Raw genomic sequence first — 16,539 nt, 5'->3', positions numbered from 1 at the left:
GGCACACGTTACAGATACCAAGGCCACCCACTGTATGCACCAGCCTCATCACCCTGGAATACCCCTGTGCCCCTGGTATTGTCCCACTGGAAGTGACTCTGCCCCCGGGGTGCCTTCTTCTGACAGGACTTCCCAGAATCTCCATGTTAAGGAAAGTGCCCAGGCCAGGAAAAGCTTCCTTCCTCCCAAGGGCACCTTCCTCCTCCCCCAGCCTTTCCAGCTAGTGTTGGCTTCCCCAGCAGAATGTAAGCTTCTTGAGGGCAGGCAGTCTGTCTTTCTGCTTAGATTGTGTATCTCCGGCACTTAACACAGCACCTAGGATATCGTGAAGTGCTTAATGAAAGCTTGTTGATTTGACTCCACTCTATCCAAAAAACGGAATGAGCTGCCTCGGGAGAGAGTGGCTTCTCCCTCGTCTGAGGTCTTCAAGCAAAGACCTGATGTCCATTTTTATGAATACAGGTCTCTGAGGTCCCTTCCAACTCTGAGATGACCTCCTTGTTTCTGCAAATTCTACCAACATTCTCTTCATTGCCCCTGTATCCAGACTCAATAGAGGTTATAGAAAGGGAGAAGTCAGGCAATACTTGTTTCTCTCTTAACATTTCCACTACTGCCACCCTGACAGTCACTAACCTCCCCAACACTTCCATATTGGTTTATTGCAGTTACCTAATTGTTCTCAATGCCTCCAGTCTATTCTATATGCTAAATGTAACAACTGGAGTGATGCCACCTGCTGGAGAATTACTGTAGGAAAGCTCCGCCATGAGGAAAAGGCCTCTGAGGGCAAGCCACGTGGTCAAGTTCCTTGGGTACTATCACAGTTACCAGCCAATCAACTTGAGGAGCCTCTGATTTCTGGGAGGAGAACACGAAGTAGGAAGCGGATGCTGGCAGAGGGCTTACTTCCTCTTTGGATTCCAGACATCAGCTGGGTGGCAGGACTTCACGTGGGAGCTTAGGAAGGCTAGGATTTCCATGCTATAAGAAATCTGTTCTCAATCTTTCTCTCTTTACTATCATATATCTTTTAATAAACCCTTAAAAGCCTAAACTCTTGGTGAATTTATCAGTGATTTTAGCCAGTTTCCCCTCTGAAACTGGTTGGGGGGGGACAGATTAGTACCCTCATTTAGATTTTTTTGTTTTGTTTTGTTTTTGTTTTGCAGGGCAATGGGGGTTAAGTGACTTGCCCAAGGTCACACAGCTAGTAAGTGTCAAGTGTCTGAGGCCGGATTTGAACTCAGGAACTCCTGAATCCAGGACTGGTGCTTTATCCACTGCGCCACCTAGCCACCCCTCCTCATTTAGATTTTTAAACAACACATAAAATATATAATTTCACTCCTCTAAAACCTTAAATGGCTTTGTACCATTTACAAGATTAAATCCCAAATCCTTGCTTCATAGAGTTGTTAGAATCAAGTGAGACAAAAAATGGTATGTCACCATTGAAGTTTCACATAAACGAGTTAACATTAGCCTTTCACTTAGGCCTTCCAATATCTGGCCCAAATGAAGTTAAATTGGGCAAGTATTTAGGCACTATGCTATTGTAGATGCTGAGGATACAAAGAAAAGTCTCTACCTTCAAGAAATTCTTTCTATTGGAACTACTTTATCAAATTTATAGCCTACCTCAAGTCCCTGGTGACCTTAGGCCAGAGTGACTTCTCTATCTGAAATCTAATTCCTTTGGTCATTTGGCAATCAGTTACTAAACTCTATGCAGAGTATTGGGAGAGAAGGAAAGACCATTGAAGTATGGTCCCTACCTTCCTTGAGCCTACAATCTAACAGGGTATGGCATATGAAACAATATGCAGTAGCTATGCTATCCCCATACATCTATAATGGAAAATGGAAAATAAGACCATAAGAGACCCACAAAGTGCATGCAAAGACCAAGGAAGAAGTATCAATTCCTTTAGTACTATTTATCTTTCATGTGTATGCTTTATTGTTATGGTTCTTTCCCCAGTGATGAACACAATACCCTACACATAGAAGACATCCAATAAATGTTTATTGATCATAATGGAACAAGCAGGTCGTTGTCTACAATGGTTTCCAAGGTGGGGATTACAACTTTATGAGTGGGTTGTGACATGATCAATCAGAGCACTCTCATCATAGACAAAGTGTATAGCTGTACTTCCCCTGCACTCATTATCCACCTGACTGACAACTCCTTCCTCTGTCCTCTCCAACTGTGTAAGCTCCCCCCCTTATGTGTTAGGCATCACCCTTCAGAAGGACAGTTATAACCTAATCGGGAAGTGGAGACCCACAGCAGAAATTGTATTCCCCTCCTATCACCAACATACCCATTTCTTGCCTTACAGGTGACCTAATAATGGCTATTGCAAGCACTCTTCAGAGAGCAGATCTGTACTCTCAAGCAGTAAGTAAAACCCCACAGACTCCCTCTTATTTTGGGTGGACAGAGTAAATACAGAGGATGAACAGGCACATGTAGGTTTCAGTCTGCATTATCTTCCCCCCCCAAAAAAAAAACCCCACCCCTCGTTCAAATTTTTCTATTTCTATCATTTTCCAAGTATCCAGGTTTGAAACTTCACCTTCTCATTTTCACCCACCCACATACCCAGTTGCTATATCTTGTTATTTCTTTCTCAACAACATGATCACCTAATATCCATTCACACAGTTACCACTCCTTATCTTTCACTTGGACTGTTAAAATGGCCTCCTCATTAATTTCACCACTTCAAGCCTTTCACTATTCTCACCTGCTGAAGTGATTTTCCAACAGGTCAGGTCAAATAACATCATTCCCCATTGCAACAAATTCCAATGCCTTCCTATCACCTCAAGGATCAAATAGAAAATCCTCTATTTGGCATTTAAAACTCTATTCAAAGGGGCAGTTAGGTGGTGCAGTGGATAGAGCACCAGCTCTGGATTCAGGAGGACCTGAGTTCAAATTTGGCCTCAGACCCTTGACACGTACTAGCTGTGTGACCCTGGGCAAGTCACTTAACTCCAATTACCTCACCAAAAACAAAAACAAAAAAACACCAAAACTCTCTATTCAACATGAGGCCAACTTATGCAGGCTTATTTTATATTATTCCAATTCTGGCATTTTATGGTTCAACCAAACTGACCTTCTTGCTAACAGTTCCTCACATTCAAATAGAAACACAACTAAAATATCCAAATGTGAATAAGAAAAGAAGGTACCGTATCGGGCATCTGGGACATGTGCAGACCCCATCAGCTTGCTCAGATGCAACCTCTTCATGTTGAGATTTCTTTGGGTAAAATACTGATGACATGTCAGGAAAGTGGCTTGGAGAACTAGGCTGTATGCATAGATACTCTGTAATTGGTTCTATTAGCTAATCAAAAGAAGTGAAGTGGAAGTGCTTTGATTGGTTTCAGAGGCATGTAAAAATCTTATCAGCATCAGACACTACGTCTTTTTACCTCACTTGCTCTCAAGGAATCCTGGTGACTTTTGCTTATGGTGCTTATGGTGCTTATGGAGATCATGTTGTAAGGGAAGAAGCTTCAGGGTCTTCTCTTCTTTGAGAGAATGGGGTCCCTGAGAAATAAGGCTCAGTCTTTGGCTTCCACATTTGTTCTTTCCCATTCTAGACAAAGGGAGTTGAGCATCTTTGGCCTTGTGAGTTTGAAAGCTATGGAAAATATCTTTGCACTTGAAGTTCCAGAGTCTAGGTTCTAGGTCAAGGGTTGTAGCAATTTATGCTCTGACTAGGCTGGGGAATGATTTTGAGAATTTGCTCTAGGGCATGAGCCACAAAGTAGGTGTGTGCTCCTTTCTTCTACTCCTGCTACTTTTTCCCCAGTATACAGTCTCAGACCTGGTCATTCCTTGCCACAACTACAGCCACAGGTTGGCCATCCCAAGTCACAGGTCCCCTTCTTAGTCCACACCCAATCTGCAACCTGCTCTGGAGTAGCAACAAAGCTGCCAGTTGGGTCTGTTCCCCCTCTTAGGCTATCACTTCTTGCTCAAGTATATTTGTGCAGGTCCCAGTTCGGTTGCTGTAAAAGTGACTCTGAGCAGTGCCTTCCCTAGGAGACCCTGTCCCCATTGCCTGCAGGACCTCTGTCTCCCCATGCTGACCTGGACTGGAAAAATGACTCAATGTGGTTTTTCACTGGATTTCTCAATTTGGTCTGGTATTCTTTCTAGGTGGTCATTGTTGTTGTCAATGAGAAAAGAGCTGGGCTGGGCTGCTTTTTCCCATTTTGACACCTTTGCTGAGCTCTCCTTTACATAATTCTAAATATAAACATATATGTGTGTGTGTGTGTGCGCGTGTATATATATATATATATATATATATATATATATTTATTTATTTATGTGTGTGTATGTATAGTGGCTACATGCTCAAAATTTTAGAGTCCATTATATTAAAATATGAGCCATTTAAAGATAGTCTTATACTTCTTGGCATCTTTTACTCTGACTTAGAGTAAGTTCAAGAGCAATTTAATAAGTTTCCATTTACACAGCACCTTAGGGTTCATAAAAGTACTTTCCATATACCAACCCTATGAAGAAAGCAGTAGAAGGATTTTTATCCCCACTTCACAGAAAAAGAAAGTGAATTTTCCCTGAGTAAAGTAGCAGTACGTGTTTTCAGGCAGTTAGTAAGCAACAGAGCTGGGACTCCAGGTACATTGGGTTTTTGTTTGTTTGTCTGTTTGTCTGTTTGTTTTTCGGGGCAATGAGGGTTAAGTGACTAGTCCAGGGTCACACAGCTAATAAGTGTCAAGTGTCCGAGGCCAGATTTGAACTCAGGTCCTCTTGAATCCAGGGCTGGTGCTTTATCTACTGTGCCACCTAGCTGCCCCCTGGGTATGTTTGTTTTTTTGTTCTTTTGGGGTTTTTTTGTGGGGCAGTGAGAGTTAAGTGACTTGCCCAGGGTCACACAGCTAGTAAGTATCAAGTGTGTGAGGCTGGATTTGAACTCAGGTCCTCCTGAATCCAAGGCCAGTGCTTTATCCACTGCACCACCTAGCTGCCCCCCAGGTATGGTTTTAAGGGCAATGCTTTTACTACTATTCCATGGCTGCTTCTTGTTGGAGGAATGAGCAATCTCATTACCATTTCATAAACCTACTTACATTCATGTCCTTGTGAAAGGAAGGAAGACCCGGCAAGGACCCAGCTCTTCAAGCGTGTGCTTGGATACGCACGAAGGTTTAGTAAGCCTGCTTCCAGAAATTAGTGATGGAGGAGCCCTTTCTTCCTCATCTTCAGAACAGACACTGGCAGAGGTGTTTTGGAAGCAGTTTGAACAGATTGGTACCAGTGTGAGAATTTGTACCCTGGAAATAGGCAAATGACTCAGGACTTGATTTGTTGATTGTCATGTTAATAATTCAGAATTAACTGAAAAGTATGTTATACATGCATTATTTCTTCAGAAAACCTATTGTTAAACATTTACCAGCAAGCCTCTGGCACAGGTCTTCTCTGTATCCAGTCAGCTTACTTCCTGGTTATGAAAGATGTTTGATTAGTTGTTAAGTAGGAAATGAGTATGTATACAAAAGGTTCAAACAGATGAACAGCCGGCCTCTGAGTGAGGGGAGAAGTAGTGGCAGTAAGCTGCTGTCACGGTCTTATTTTGCTGTCTGTGCTTTGTGGCCATACACACATGGTATCTGAATTCCTTTGCCTCTTTGCATTTATCTTTCTTGATCTTAGGTGAATTCGTATTGGAAACAACATAGCAGGTTACAACTTTGTGTGCTTCAAAAGGTTAGGAAAAAAGCCATCAGAAGGCCCGGCAAAGGGAGTCAGGTAACAGTGTCCATCAGGAGCTGCAGTGGCCGAGTCAAGTGAAGAGACCTTTAAGTAGTCAAGCAGCAGTGCTAATTCAGCCCAAACACTGTTTTCTGAAAGCAAGGGAGCAACTCATTCATTTTCTGCACCTAGAAATGAACTTATTGGGGATTTCATGAAGAGAAAAAAGGACCCCTCTTTTTTCTCTTTTTTTTTGTGGGGCAATGAGGGTTAAGTGACTTGCCCAAGGTCACAAAGCTAGTAAGTGTCAAGTGTCTGAGGTTGGATTTGAATTCAGGTTCTCCTGAATCCAGGGCTGGTGCTTTATCCACCATGCCCCCTAGCTGCCTAAAAAAAAAAAAGGACTCCTAGTGCCAGGAAGCACCTCTCCCTCCATGGAAGGAGGAATCTTTTGTAGAAACCTTAAGTTTACCCAAGGTCCTCAGGAACCAAGAGGGTTAAAGAGGGAGGAGTGTACCCTTAGTTGCAAAGGATATTATTGTACTTTGCTTTTTGCTGTACCTTCTCAATAAATGTCCCTTGGTAAAAGCTAATAGATAGTTACTGGTCTATTTATTTATTTATTTATTTATTTTTTATTTTTTTAGTGAGGCAATTGGGGTTAAGTGACTTGCCCAGGGTCACACAGCTAGTAAGTGTCAAGTGTCTGAGGCTGGATTTGAACTGAGGTACTCCTGACTCCAGGGCCGGTGCTCTATCTACTGTGCCACCCAGCTGCCCCTGGCCAATTGATTTTGAAGGAACATATTAGATGGGGGCTCATGAGTATTAGTACTAGCAAAAACTCACCAGCCTTTCAGGGTTAGAACTCTAAGGGGAGAAGTAGATTAAATAATACTATGAGGACCCAACCTGCTGGTCCAAGTATGGGTTGGGAGAATAAGCTTAGAGCTTGTACTACACTTATAAACCCAGTGCTAAAAAAAAAACTATCACCCCTACCACCACCATCTGGGTTATATATTATTATATATTATTAAAAAGGGATCCTAAGGATTAGGAAAACTAGGAATTTTGTTAAGTAGCTAATACTGGCAACAATGAAAGATCATCAGATCCCACTTTTTCATAATGAGAGTAAAATTTCAGAAAGTTACATCATCTGAGAGATTAGATGACAAAAATATAGTAGAAGGAGCTGATGTCTTATGATTTAAAATGGTATGCCTCTGGTTTTTGATGAGACTGAAACCTACCCTTCCAAGAATGAAGATAATTGTATAGCTAATAAGCATTCAAAAGCAAACTGTAATCAAATAACCTTGAGAATGCTGAGGATTAAGCCATCAGTTACACCTATGAGTCTGCCTGTCAGTCAATTCCTTCCAACCTTTTTAAAAGAGGAATTCCAAAAATATGGGAACTTTAAATTCAGCATAGTGAATAGTCCTTGGTACATATCTGTAAAGAGGACACATGTCTAAGACAAGGCAGGTAGAAAAAGATAGTTCTGTTGGCTTATGATAAGAAAGCCCAAGACACATATATGTATCCAGCCCTCAGTCATCACCATATGATATAGTAGAAAAGGCATTAAATGTAGATGCAAATGACTAGTCCTCTTCTATCAAAGCATTTCTCATGTGTATATCAAGATTATATATATTATATATGTATTATATATTGATATATTATATATGTCAAGATTATATTACATATAGAAAAATATAACAAAGATAGCTTTGTTCTACATCCCACTGTTCATTAATAACAAGCATAAAACAGGGAAATATTTCCTCAACAAAAGTCTTTGTTACTTTCATGAAAATCCAGCACAGAGTCCAAATTCAGGAGGTGTTTCCTATAGAAAATCCTCTAGATTCTCTTGTTTTTTGATAATTTTATGATGATAGCACCAAGCCCCAGAAAATTACAGGGCCTCCTAGCTGAGATCCACAAACATTCTAAAGAGTTTAGCCTAATTACCCACTTAGGAAAAACCAAATAGATAAAGAATAACAATTATCTAAACTGTAATATACAATTGAATGGACAGCTTATAGAGCCAATCCATTAGTATCCATCTTGAACAAGGCCTGCAAATGGATGATGAATTGGAGCCCAGAATTGAACAGGAGAAGAGCAGGCTGGATTGCCTTTGGAAAATTGCATAGTTCTTTTCAGGAGCAGAAACTTCTCCCTGAAACAAACATTAATTTAAAAAATACCAATATTCATCCAGTTCTGTATGGCTTGAAATGCGTAGCATTACAGTCTCTGAAGAAATAAAAATGAACATTGCCCAGAGTACACTGGAGAGAGGTACATACTGGGTATGAGTAAACTATAACACATTACAGAGAATTAAAAGGAGAAGAAAAACTCATGATGCCATCAAAGAAATGTATGAATGAAAAAGAAGATGGACTATTCACATGACAAGAACAAGGAATAACCAATGAATAACGCATTTGCTCTATTGATGTTGTTAAGGGCTAAAATTCTAGCTAAACTGTCTAAAGTCAAGAAAAAGTGAGTAAAGCTCAGAATATGCTTCTATAGTGAATTTATGGGAGATATGCAGAAGAGTCTATAACAGACAAGCAGGGAGAGGTGCAGTTATTATGGTGGGAAGGAATATTCACATTGATGAGATCATTAATTAACCAATAAACAAGCATCTATTAATCTCCTATTATGTGCCAGGCACTGTGATCCTGTCCTAAGTTTACATTCAATTAGTGAAGACAGCATGACCATATACAAGTTATATGAAAAAACAAATACAAAGTAATCTTCAGTGGAAGGCATTAGCATCTGGTGAGGAAAGGGCTACATATTCATGGAGAAGGTACATGAGATTGATTTGAATTCTGAAAGAAATGAAGGATTCTAAAAGGCAGAAGTGAGGAAGGAGTACATTTCAAACACAGGACAGCCTATAGAAAGGCATGGAGGAGGCAGCTAGGTGGCGCAGTGCATAGAACACAGACCCTGGATTCAGGAGGACCTGAGTTCAAATATGACCTCAGACACTTGACACTTACTAACTGTGTGACCCTGGGCAAGTCATTTAACCCCAATTGCCTCACACACAAAAAAAAGCATGGAGAAAGAAGATAAGCAATGGGGCAAGGGAAAAGGAGAGAACAGAGGATAGAAGAGGGAGGGTAGGTGAAATGAATAGTGGTGGGAAAAATAAGAGAAAGAATGGAAGAGGAGAGAAGAAAAGGGAAGGAGGAAGAAAGACTGGAAAGGAGATAGAATGTATAAACTAAGCTGCTTTGGGGTTGGAAAAAGGAATGGGGAGGGGTTGTGTCTTTCATATTTGTCTACCAGGCCTTTAGAACAGTACTTGGCATGTTTGTTCTTGTTGTTGTTCAGTCATGTCCATCTCTTTGTGACCCCTTGAACCATAGCATGTCAATACTGTCCATGGGGTTTTCTTGGCTGAGATACTGGAGTGGTTTGCCATTTCCTTCCCCAGTGGAGAAACAAACAGAAGTTAAGTGACAAGTGACAAGTTGAGTACATGTCTAAGGTCAAATTTGAACTCAGGTCCTCCTGATTCCAGGCCACTAAGCTACCTAGCTGCCAACACTTTATAGTAGTTTAGGTGTTTAATACATTTTGTTGAATTAAATGAAAAATTAAATATAAATTATGGAAAAAGAATGAGAAAGGAGTTAGGGGAGCAATTGGGTGGGGAAAGGGAAGCAGGAAGGGAATCCTAGGCAGAATAAGGAGAGAGAGGCAGAAGGACAGTGACTGTGTCCAGGCCACGTTAGTACAGAAAGCATAGGCTCTCCTCAATCGGGTAGGCCATCCTCGTGGAGCTGCTCTGTCCCCGCCAGGGTGCGCTGTCCCGAGCTGTTTCTCAAGCGCTCGGATGATGTGGCCTGTCGGCGTAGTCCCCTAGGACTGTGCTGTGCAGTCTGGCAGCTCTGTCCTTAGCGGGCTGCGCTGTGCTCTTGGAGTGCTTCTGTCTTTATAGCGCCAAGCTGAGCTGTCTTCATCAGGCTTCGATGTCCTCCTTGGGCTCTATTGTCTCAGTGTAGCGGTTCTTTTCCCATAGGGCTGTCCTCGGGGATGCTCTGTCCTCGAGTTGCTCTTCTGGCCTCAAGGGGCTGAGCTGTCATGCGGAGGTTCTCTGTCTCCACGGGATTCTCTGTCCCCATTGTCCTCTCTGAGGACGGCCCCACGGGCTTGCTCTGTCCTCTAGGAGCTGCTCTGTCCTCAAGGGGCTGAGCTGTCATCCGGAGGTGCTCTGTCCCCATTGAGTTGCCAAGCTCCTCTCTGTGATGTGCTGATCCCGGCGGTCCCGAAGGGGGGTGCTCTTCTCTCTGGGCTGTGCTGTCCAAGAAAGGCCTCTCTGTCCCCTTTGGGCATGCGTAATGGGGCCAGAGGAAACCATAGAGAAGGCAGGCTGCCCGGAGCAAGTAGCCGGATGCGGTCACCATAGTGACCGGGGAAGCGGAAGAGGAAGGAGCGGGCCCAGGGGGCTGTGAGGTGGCAGCGGCGGCTGTAGCTGAGCCGGCAAGTCTCCGAAACTTGGGATCTGGTTCGTTCGTGTCTTGCGGCCGGGATTCGGGCTTTGTCATCCTCTAGAAGAGCGTCAGGTCCTCTCCATTCTTTGCTCGGGATCGCCCTTCGTTGGGGCGTGTGGAAATTAGGCTGCTCCCCCCCTCCATCCCCACCCCTACCCCCCGCCTCCGTCCTTAACAAGTCGGAGGCCGAGTTCTACCCGGGTCCGTGGGGCTGGAGTCAAACCCGTTTCACTTTGGAGTCCTGGGAGGAGGCCCTCTGTCTTCCCCGAAGCTCCTGCTCAACCTTAAGAGTCTCATTGTAAGGACCGCCCCCCCCCTTCTTTTGCCTTCTTTCCTCCCTCCTCTCAAAGAGGGGAAAAAAGGAAATAACTCAGCGAGCTGGGTTTGTTTGGGGGCTTCTTCCCCAGGTGCTCCTTGAAAGAACAGGTTGTCAGCCCTATCCCGGGACAAACTCAGACTCATCTTTGTCTCCTCTGCATTTATCACTGGCTCCTTACTTTGGATGTGAGTACATCTAACGCTAGCTGAGCTTGGCTTCGCCTTGCAGGAAGATTCAGTAGCCCCTTCACCTCCGTTGTTTTCTTTGGTGTTTTGAGTCTTTCTTGGATTCTTTGGTCTAGGGATAGAAGGCAGCTTAGCTGTTCCAACCCTCTCATTTTACAGATGAGGAAAGTGAGGCTCAGGGAGATGAAGTGACTTCTAAAATCGCATTGCTATTAAGTAGCAAGAGCTGTGTAGGTAGACCAGGTAAAGGAGCAAGAATCCATGCAGCAAGGACTACTGGAACCTGGCTCTTCCGTTTCTCCCAAAAAGGGTCCAGGCGAAGCTATTCTCTACAGCTTGCCTTACGGTATGCCAGATTCCAGGAAAATGCCATCCGCTGTTGGGCTCTTTTGAGACAGTATGGGTGCTCAGTTAGCAAGATTGCCTATCTCACTCATGTACCTGTTCTCAGATGCAGAATATTAGTAGCTCTTGGTCACTCTTGACTCGGGGACTACTCTAAGCTACCCTTTCTCCACATCACTGAAGGGAAGGCCAGGAGAGCCAGACACTCTTTCTTGTATCAGTCTTGAGTGGATAGGCAAAGTGAGAATTCTAGGGTATGGCTGATTTAGAACCTGGAACTCTGCAAGATAGGCAGATCTGGATTGAGGCTGAGGTTAGTTACTGTGGTTGGTGGCTCTTGGTTTGAGGTGCCATGAATTTCTCCTCTTATCCTTCTTTTATCTGTTACGGCCACCACTTGCACTAGGTCTAGATTTTAGGTTTTTGTGGTCCTTACTCCTTTCTTGTATCAGGACCAGCAATCTAGTCCTTAAGTTTTGTTTTCTCATCATTCACCAAAAGACCAAACTGTGATCACAACAGGGGAACCTTGCAAGCTGATTGCAGGCCTAATTGCTTCCTGTTCAGGAGTTAGATTTTTCTGTCCTAACAGCTGGGGAGTCAGTGGGGGTTAGAAAATAAAGGCCAGGCGAGGCTCAAGAGTTTTGCTTTTGTCTTGAACTTTCCTGGGAAATGCTAGACCCTGGAAGCACACCTACTCTGTTGTGCGGTACACCGTATTGACTCCAGGTTTCTTAACTAAAGCTTTAAGTTTAGCATTGCCCCGGGCTACATAACCTTTAGCCCAGTTGATCCCTGAGGCTGTGCCCCTTGTTGGGGGAAGGCATCTCTGCCCTAGGACACACCATCATGCGACTGAGCTCCCTTCTGGCTTTGCTGCGACCAGCACTTCCCCTCCTCCTAGGACTGTCTTTGGGGTGCAGTTTGAGCCTCTTACGGGTCTCCTGGATCCAGGGGGAGGGTGATGACCCCTGTGTGGAGGCTTTGGGGGAGCTTGGGGGCTCACGGAAGCTGGATTCAAGGACCCAGCTTGGCCAGAGTGATGAAGACTTCAAGCCCCGGATTGTTCCATACTACAGGGATCCCAATAAGCCATACAAGAAGGTGCTCAGGTGAGAGTTGTGCTCTGTGTAGTCCTTAAGATACAGGATTCCTACTTTGGCTTTATAAGAGGTCAAATTTGCACCCTCCTTGAAGGCAAGAGGGACATCTAATTCACGTTCAGTAAACCTACCAAAACACTGACAGTACCAGTTATCCAGTCTTTTTTTTTTTTGGTCCAGACCTATAATTTCATCAGTGTAAGGAATTCTCAATGTGAAAACTCCCTTGGATGAAACAGATCGGCAACTTGTTAAATTAGTCTTTGAGAGTTGCCTGGGGCACTGAGAAGTTAACTGATTTACCCATGGTCACACTGCTAATTTGTATGGTGCAAGATTTAAGCCTGTCTTCCTGACTCCTAGGCAAGTTCTGACTATTCTCCCAGCTTGCCTCTCTAATCAGTGTCAGTAGAGATAGTCTCTTCTTCCTTCTTCCCTAGCCTAATCCAAAGGTAGCATAACCTGAAGGGCAAACCGAGTCTCAAAGGACTCTGGAGAGTTGAGCAGTCGGTCCTTTGACTTTGGTGGTCTCTCTGCAGGACACGGTATATCCAGACGGAACTGGGCTCTCGTGAACGGCTGCTCGTGGCTGTCCTGACCTCCCGGGCCACACTGTCCACGCTAGCAGTGGCCGTGAACCGCACTGTGGCCCACCACTTTCCTCGGCTGCTGTATTTCACAGGGCAGCGAGGTGCCAGGGCACCAGCGGGGATGCAGGTGGTATCCCATGGGGATGAGCGCCCAGCGTGGCTCATGTCAGAGACCCTGCGACACCTTCACACTCACTTTGGCGCTGACTATGACTGGTTCTTCGTGATGCAGGATGACACCTATGTCCAAGCCCCTCGCTTGGCCGCGCTGGCTGGCCACCTTAGTATCAACCAGGACCTGTACTTGGGTCGGGCTGAGGAGTTCATTGGTGCAGGGGAGCAGGCCCGGTACTGTCACGGCGGTTTTGGCTACCTGCTGTCCAGGAGCCTCCTGCTCCGGCTGCGGCCCCACCTGGACGGCTGTCGTGGAGATATCCTCAGTGCCCGTCCTGATGAATGGCTCGGGCGCTGCCTGATTGACTCCCTAGGCATCGGCTGTGTCTCTCAGCACCAGGTACTGCCCTCCCATACCCTCGGGCTCCAGGAGGCTCATCGGCCCCATTCAGCGGATCTCTGCAAAAGCTGCTGCCAACACAATCTGTAGCTTAGCGGCTACTTGCATTTGCAGCAATAGCCATCCCTGCCTCCAGTCGGCATTTGCAGCAATCTGCACTTCCCCTGCAGTAGTTATAAAACTATTGCAGGAGACCCCTGACCAAGAGTGGTAGGAACACTACTGAACAGCCGGGCATTTGCTAGACATGGCCTTTACCACAGAAAAGAGCCATCATTTTCCCTTACTGAACACATCTGTTCTCCCAGAGAGTGAGAAGTATGTTACACATTCAGCCCTGTTCCTGGATGTGTTCAGACAGTTCCTGGATATGTTCCACCCTTCCAGCCCAGTAAGATGGGGATATTCCCTGGGGAAATAGGAGGCCCATTTAAGGGAATTGGGTATTCTTAGCAACTGACCTCTCCCTTCTGAGATCAGAACAGAGGGTGAGGTACAAACAGGAGTGAATTTACAGCGCCCTCCCCCACCTCTTTTGGAGCACCAGGGATGAGTAATCACGCAGGGGAGAGGGAGGTTCTTGGGTAAGAGACTCTGATAGAGCAGTGGGGGAGTGTGCACCTTTATTATGGGTTTAGAATGCAGTGGGGATAGATACAAGTTGGTTGGAGGAAACAGTGACTTCCCTCTGGTCTCTCTAGGGGCAGCAGTATCGATCTTTTGAGTTGGCCAAGAACAGGGACCCAGAGAAGGAGGGAAGCTCGGCATTCCTGAGTGCTTTTGCTGTGCACCCTGTCTCTGATGGGACACTCATGTATCGGTTACACAAGCGCTTCAGTGCCCTAGAATTGGATCGGGCCTACAGTGAGATAGAGCAGCTGCAGGTGAGTCAGAAAATTGGGGCTCATTTACAAGGTGGTAACTTGTCATCACAGGGAGATGGGAGATAAAGGAATTGAAATGGTGTCCAATGAGAAGGCATCCACATGAGCTGGAGCAGTGGGTTGGGCTAAATGAAAAAGGTGGTGACCAAATCTGATTTTCCACCATCCTCAGGGGAGGGGGATTTGGTCTAAGGAGAGAGAGAAAGCTGCTGGACAAGCTCAAGGGCCTGAGGTTCTGTGTGGAGCCAAAGGGACTACAACGCCAACTCTCTGGGAGATTTGGATATAGGAATGCCATATACTACATGGAATGGAAGGCTAGCAGCCCATCTTATGTTTTTGTTCCTGTTCTTGGGGACTTGTGACCTTAAAAGATGTCCAAAGGAAGCAAAGGCCTGAGACCAGATATCATAGTTAATGTACAGGTGTGGTAGAAACCATATATAGGCCAATAGAGACAAAATAGGGCCAAGAACAGGGCCTGGTTGTGACAGGAATGGGTTACTGGGTTTGGGAATGAGGGAGAGAAGGTTGATACAGTTTCTATTTTCTAGTGCTCCTAATTTTTGTGCAAAACAATTCATTTCTATCATCTGACTCTCAAAACAACTCTGTGAAGTAGTTCAGGTTAGTCTTATTAACTCCATTTTACAGATGGGGGAAAAAGGTATCATGATTTATTTGCCCAAGTTTCTTTGGCTCGTGAATGGCGGGGCCAGGCTTGAAACTCAGGGATCCTAACTCTTAACTCGAAAGGTGAAATTGAGCTTCTGTAAGGCCCTGCATCAGGCTTTGACTGGGTATGGTCTCTCTCTAGGCACAGATCCAAAACCTGACAGTACTGACCCCAGAAGGTGAAGCAAGGGGTGAGCTGGCCAGTGGACTCCCTCCCCTTTCAACTCCACGGTCCCGCTTTGAGGTGCTGGGCTGGGATTACTTCACAGAGCAGCACATCTTCTCCTGTGCAGACGGGGCCCCCAAATGTCCCCTCCGGGGGGGCCAGCGGGCAGATGTGGGGCGATGCTGTAAGAGGACCGCTCATGGAGCAGTTGAATAGACGCTATCAGCCACGCCTACGCTTCCGAAAACAGCGGCTCCTCAATGGTTACCGCCGCTTTGACCCGGCACGGGGCATGGAGTACACTCTGGACCTTCTTTTGGAGGCTGTGACCCAACGTGGGCACCGCCGGGCCCTTGCACGAAGAGTCAGTTTACTTCGGCCACTGAGCCGAGTGGAAATCCTACCTATGCCTTATGTCACTGAGGCCACGAGGGTACAGCTAGTGCTGCCACTCCTGCCTACAGAAGCTGCCGCTGCCCCTGCCTTCCTAGAGGCCTTTGCAGCTGGTGTCCTAGAGCCAAGGGAACATGCTTTACTGACCCTACTGCTGGTTTATGGGCCACGGGAGGGTGGTCGAGGGGCCCCAGACCCCTTTGCGGGGGTGAAGGCGGCAGCGACTGAGCTGGAGCGCAGACACCCCGGGACACGACTGGCCTGGCTCGCTGTGCGAGCTGAGGCGCCCTCCCAGGTGAGGCTCATGGATGTAGTCTCAAAAAAACACCCCGTAGATACCCTCTTCTTCTTAACTACTGTCTGGACTAGGCCCGGGCCTGATGTTCTCAACCGCTGCCGCATGAACGCCATCTCAGGCTGGCAGGCTTTCTTCCCTGTCCACTTCCAGGAGTTCAATCCTGCCTTGGCTCCGGTGAAATCAGCCGCGGGGCCTCCCGGGGCTGGCCCTGATCCACCCTCCCCTGCCGGTCCTGACCAGCCCCGGGGGGCCTCTGCTGGCGGCCGGTTTGATCGGCAGGCCTCTTCGGAGGGGTGTTTCTACAATGCTGACTACCTAGCAGCACGTGCCCGGCTGGCCGGGGAACTGGCTGGACAGGAAGAAGAAGAGGCCCTGGAGGGGCTAGAGGTGCTGGATGTTTTTCTACGCTTCTCTGGACTGCACCTTTTTCGTGCAGTTGAGCCAGGCCTGGTGCAGAGGTTTGCCCTTCGGGATTGCAGCCCGAGGCTGAGCGAGGAACTCTACCATCGCTGTCGGCTCAGCAATCTGGAGGGATTGGGCAGCCGGGCTCAGCTCGCCATGGCGCTCTTTGAACAAGAGCAGGCCAATAGTACCTGATTCACTTCAGCCTGCACTGGTACTTCTGTATCCCTGCCCCAGGACGGGCAAGGCAACGTGGTCTGAGACACATGGAGAAATTGTTACTGTATTTTTTTTAAATGAGAAAATGTTATTAAAAGTTTCTTCTACCAAATTATCGTTAGGTCTGGAGGCAGGGCTGAGAGA

At 46.1% G+C, this 16,539-nt stretch overlaps 1 protein-coding gene across 1 annotated transcript; it reads left to right on the top strand.

The window, feature by feature from the left end:
* Positions 1-10,203: 10,203 nt before the first annotated feature.
* Positions 10,204-16,507, top strand: CHPF2 (chondroitin polymerizing factor 2). The gene is given in 5 exon segments (XM_043966395.1): positions 10,204-12,263; positions 12,794-13,358; positions 14,060-14,242; positions 15,060-15,257; positions 15,259-16,507. Coding segments are annotated over 5 exon segments (2,322 nt in total). The 5' UTR covers positions 10,204-12,000; the 3' UTR covers positions 16,372-16,507.
* The last annotated feature ends 32 nt before the right edge of the window (positions 16,508-16,539 follow it).

The sequence above is a fragment of the Dromiciops gliroides genome, chromosome 5 (assembly GCF_019393635.1).
Source record: "Dromiciops gliroides isolate mDroGli1 chromosome 5, mDroGli1.pri, whole genome shotgun sequence".
In the NCBI taxonomy this organism is placed as follows: domain Eukaryota; kingdom Metazoa; phylum Chordata; class Mammalia; order Microbiotheria; family Microbiotheriidae; genus Dromiciops; species Dromiciops gliroides.
This window is presented reverse-complemented; position numbering and strand designations above follow the sequence as displayed.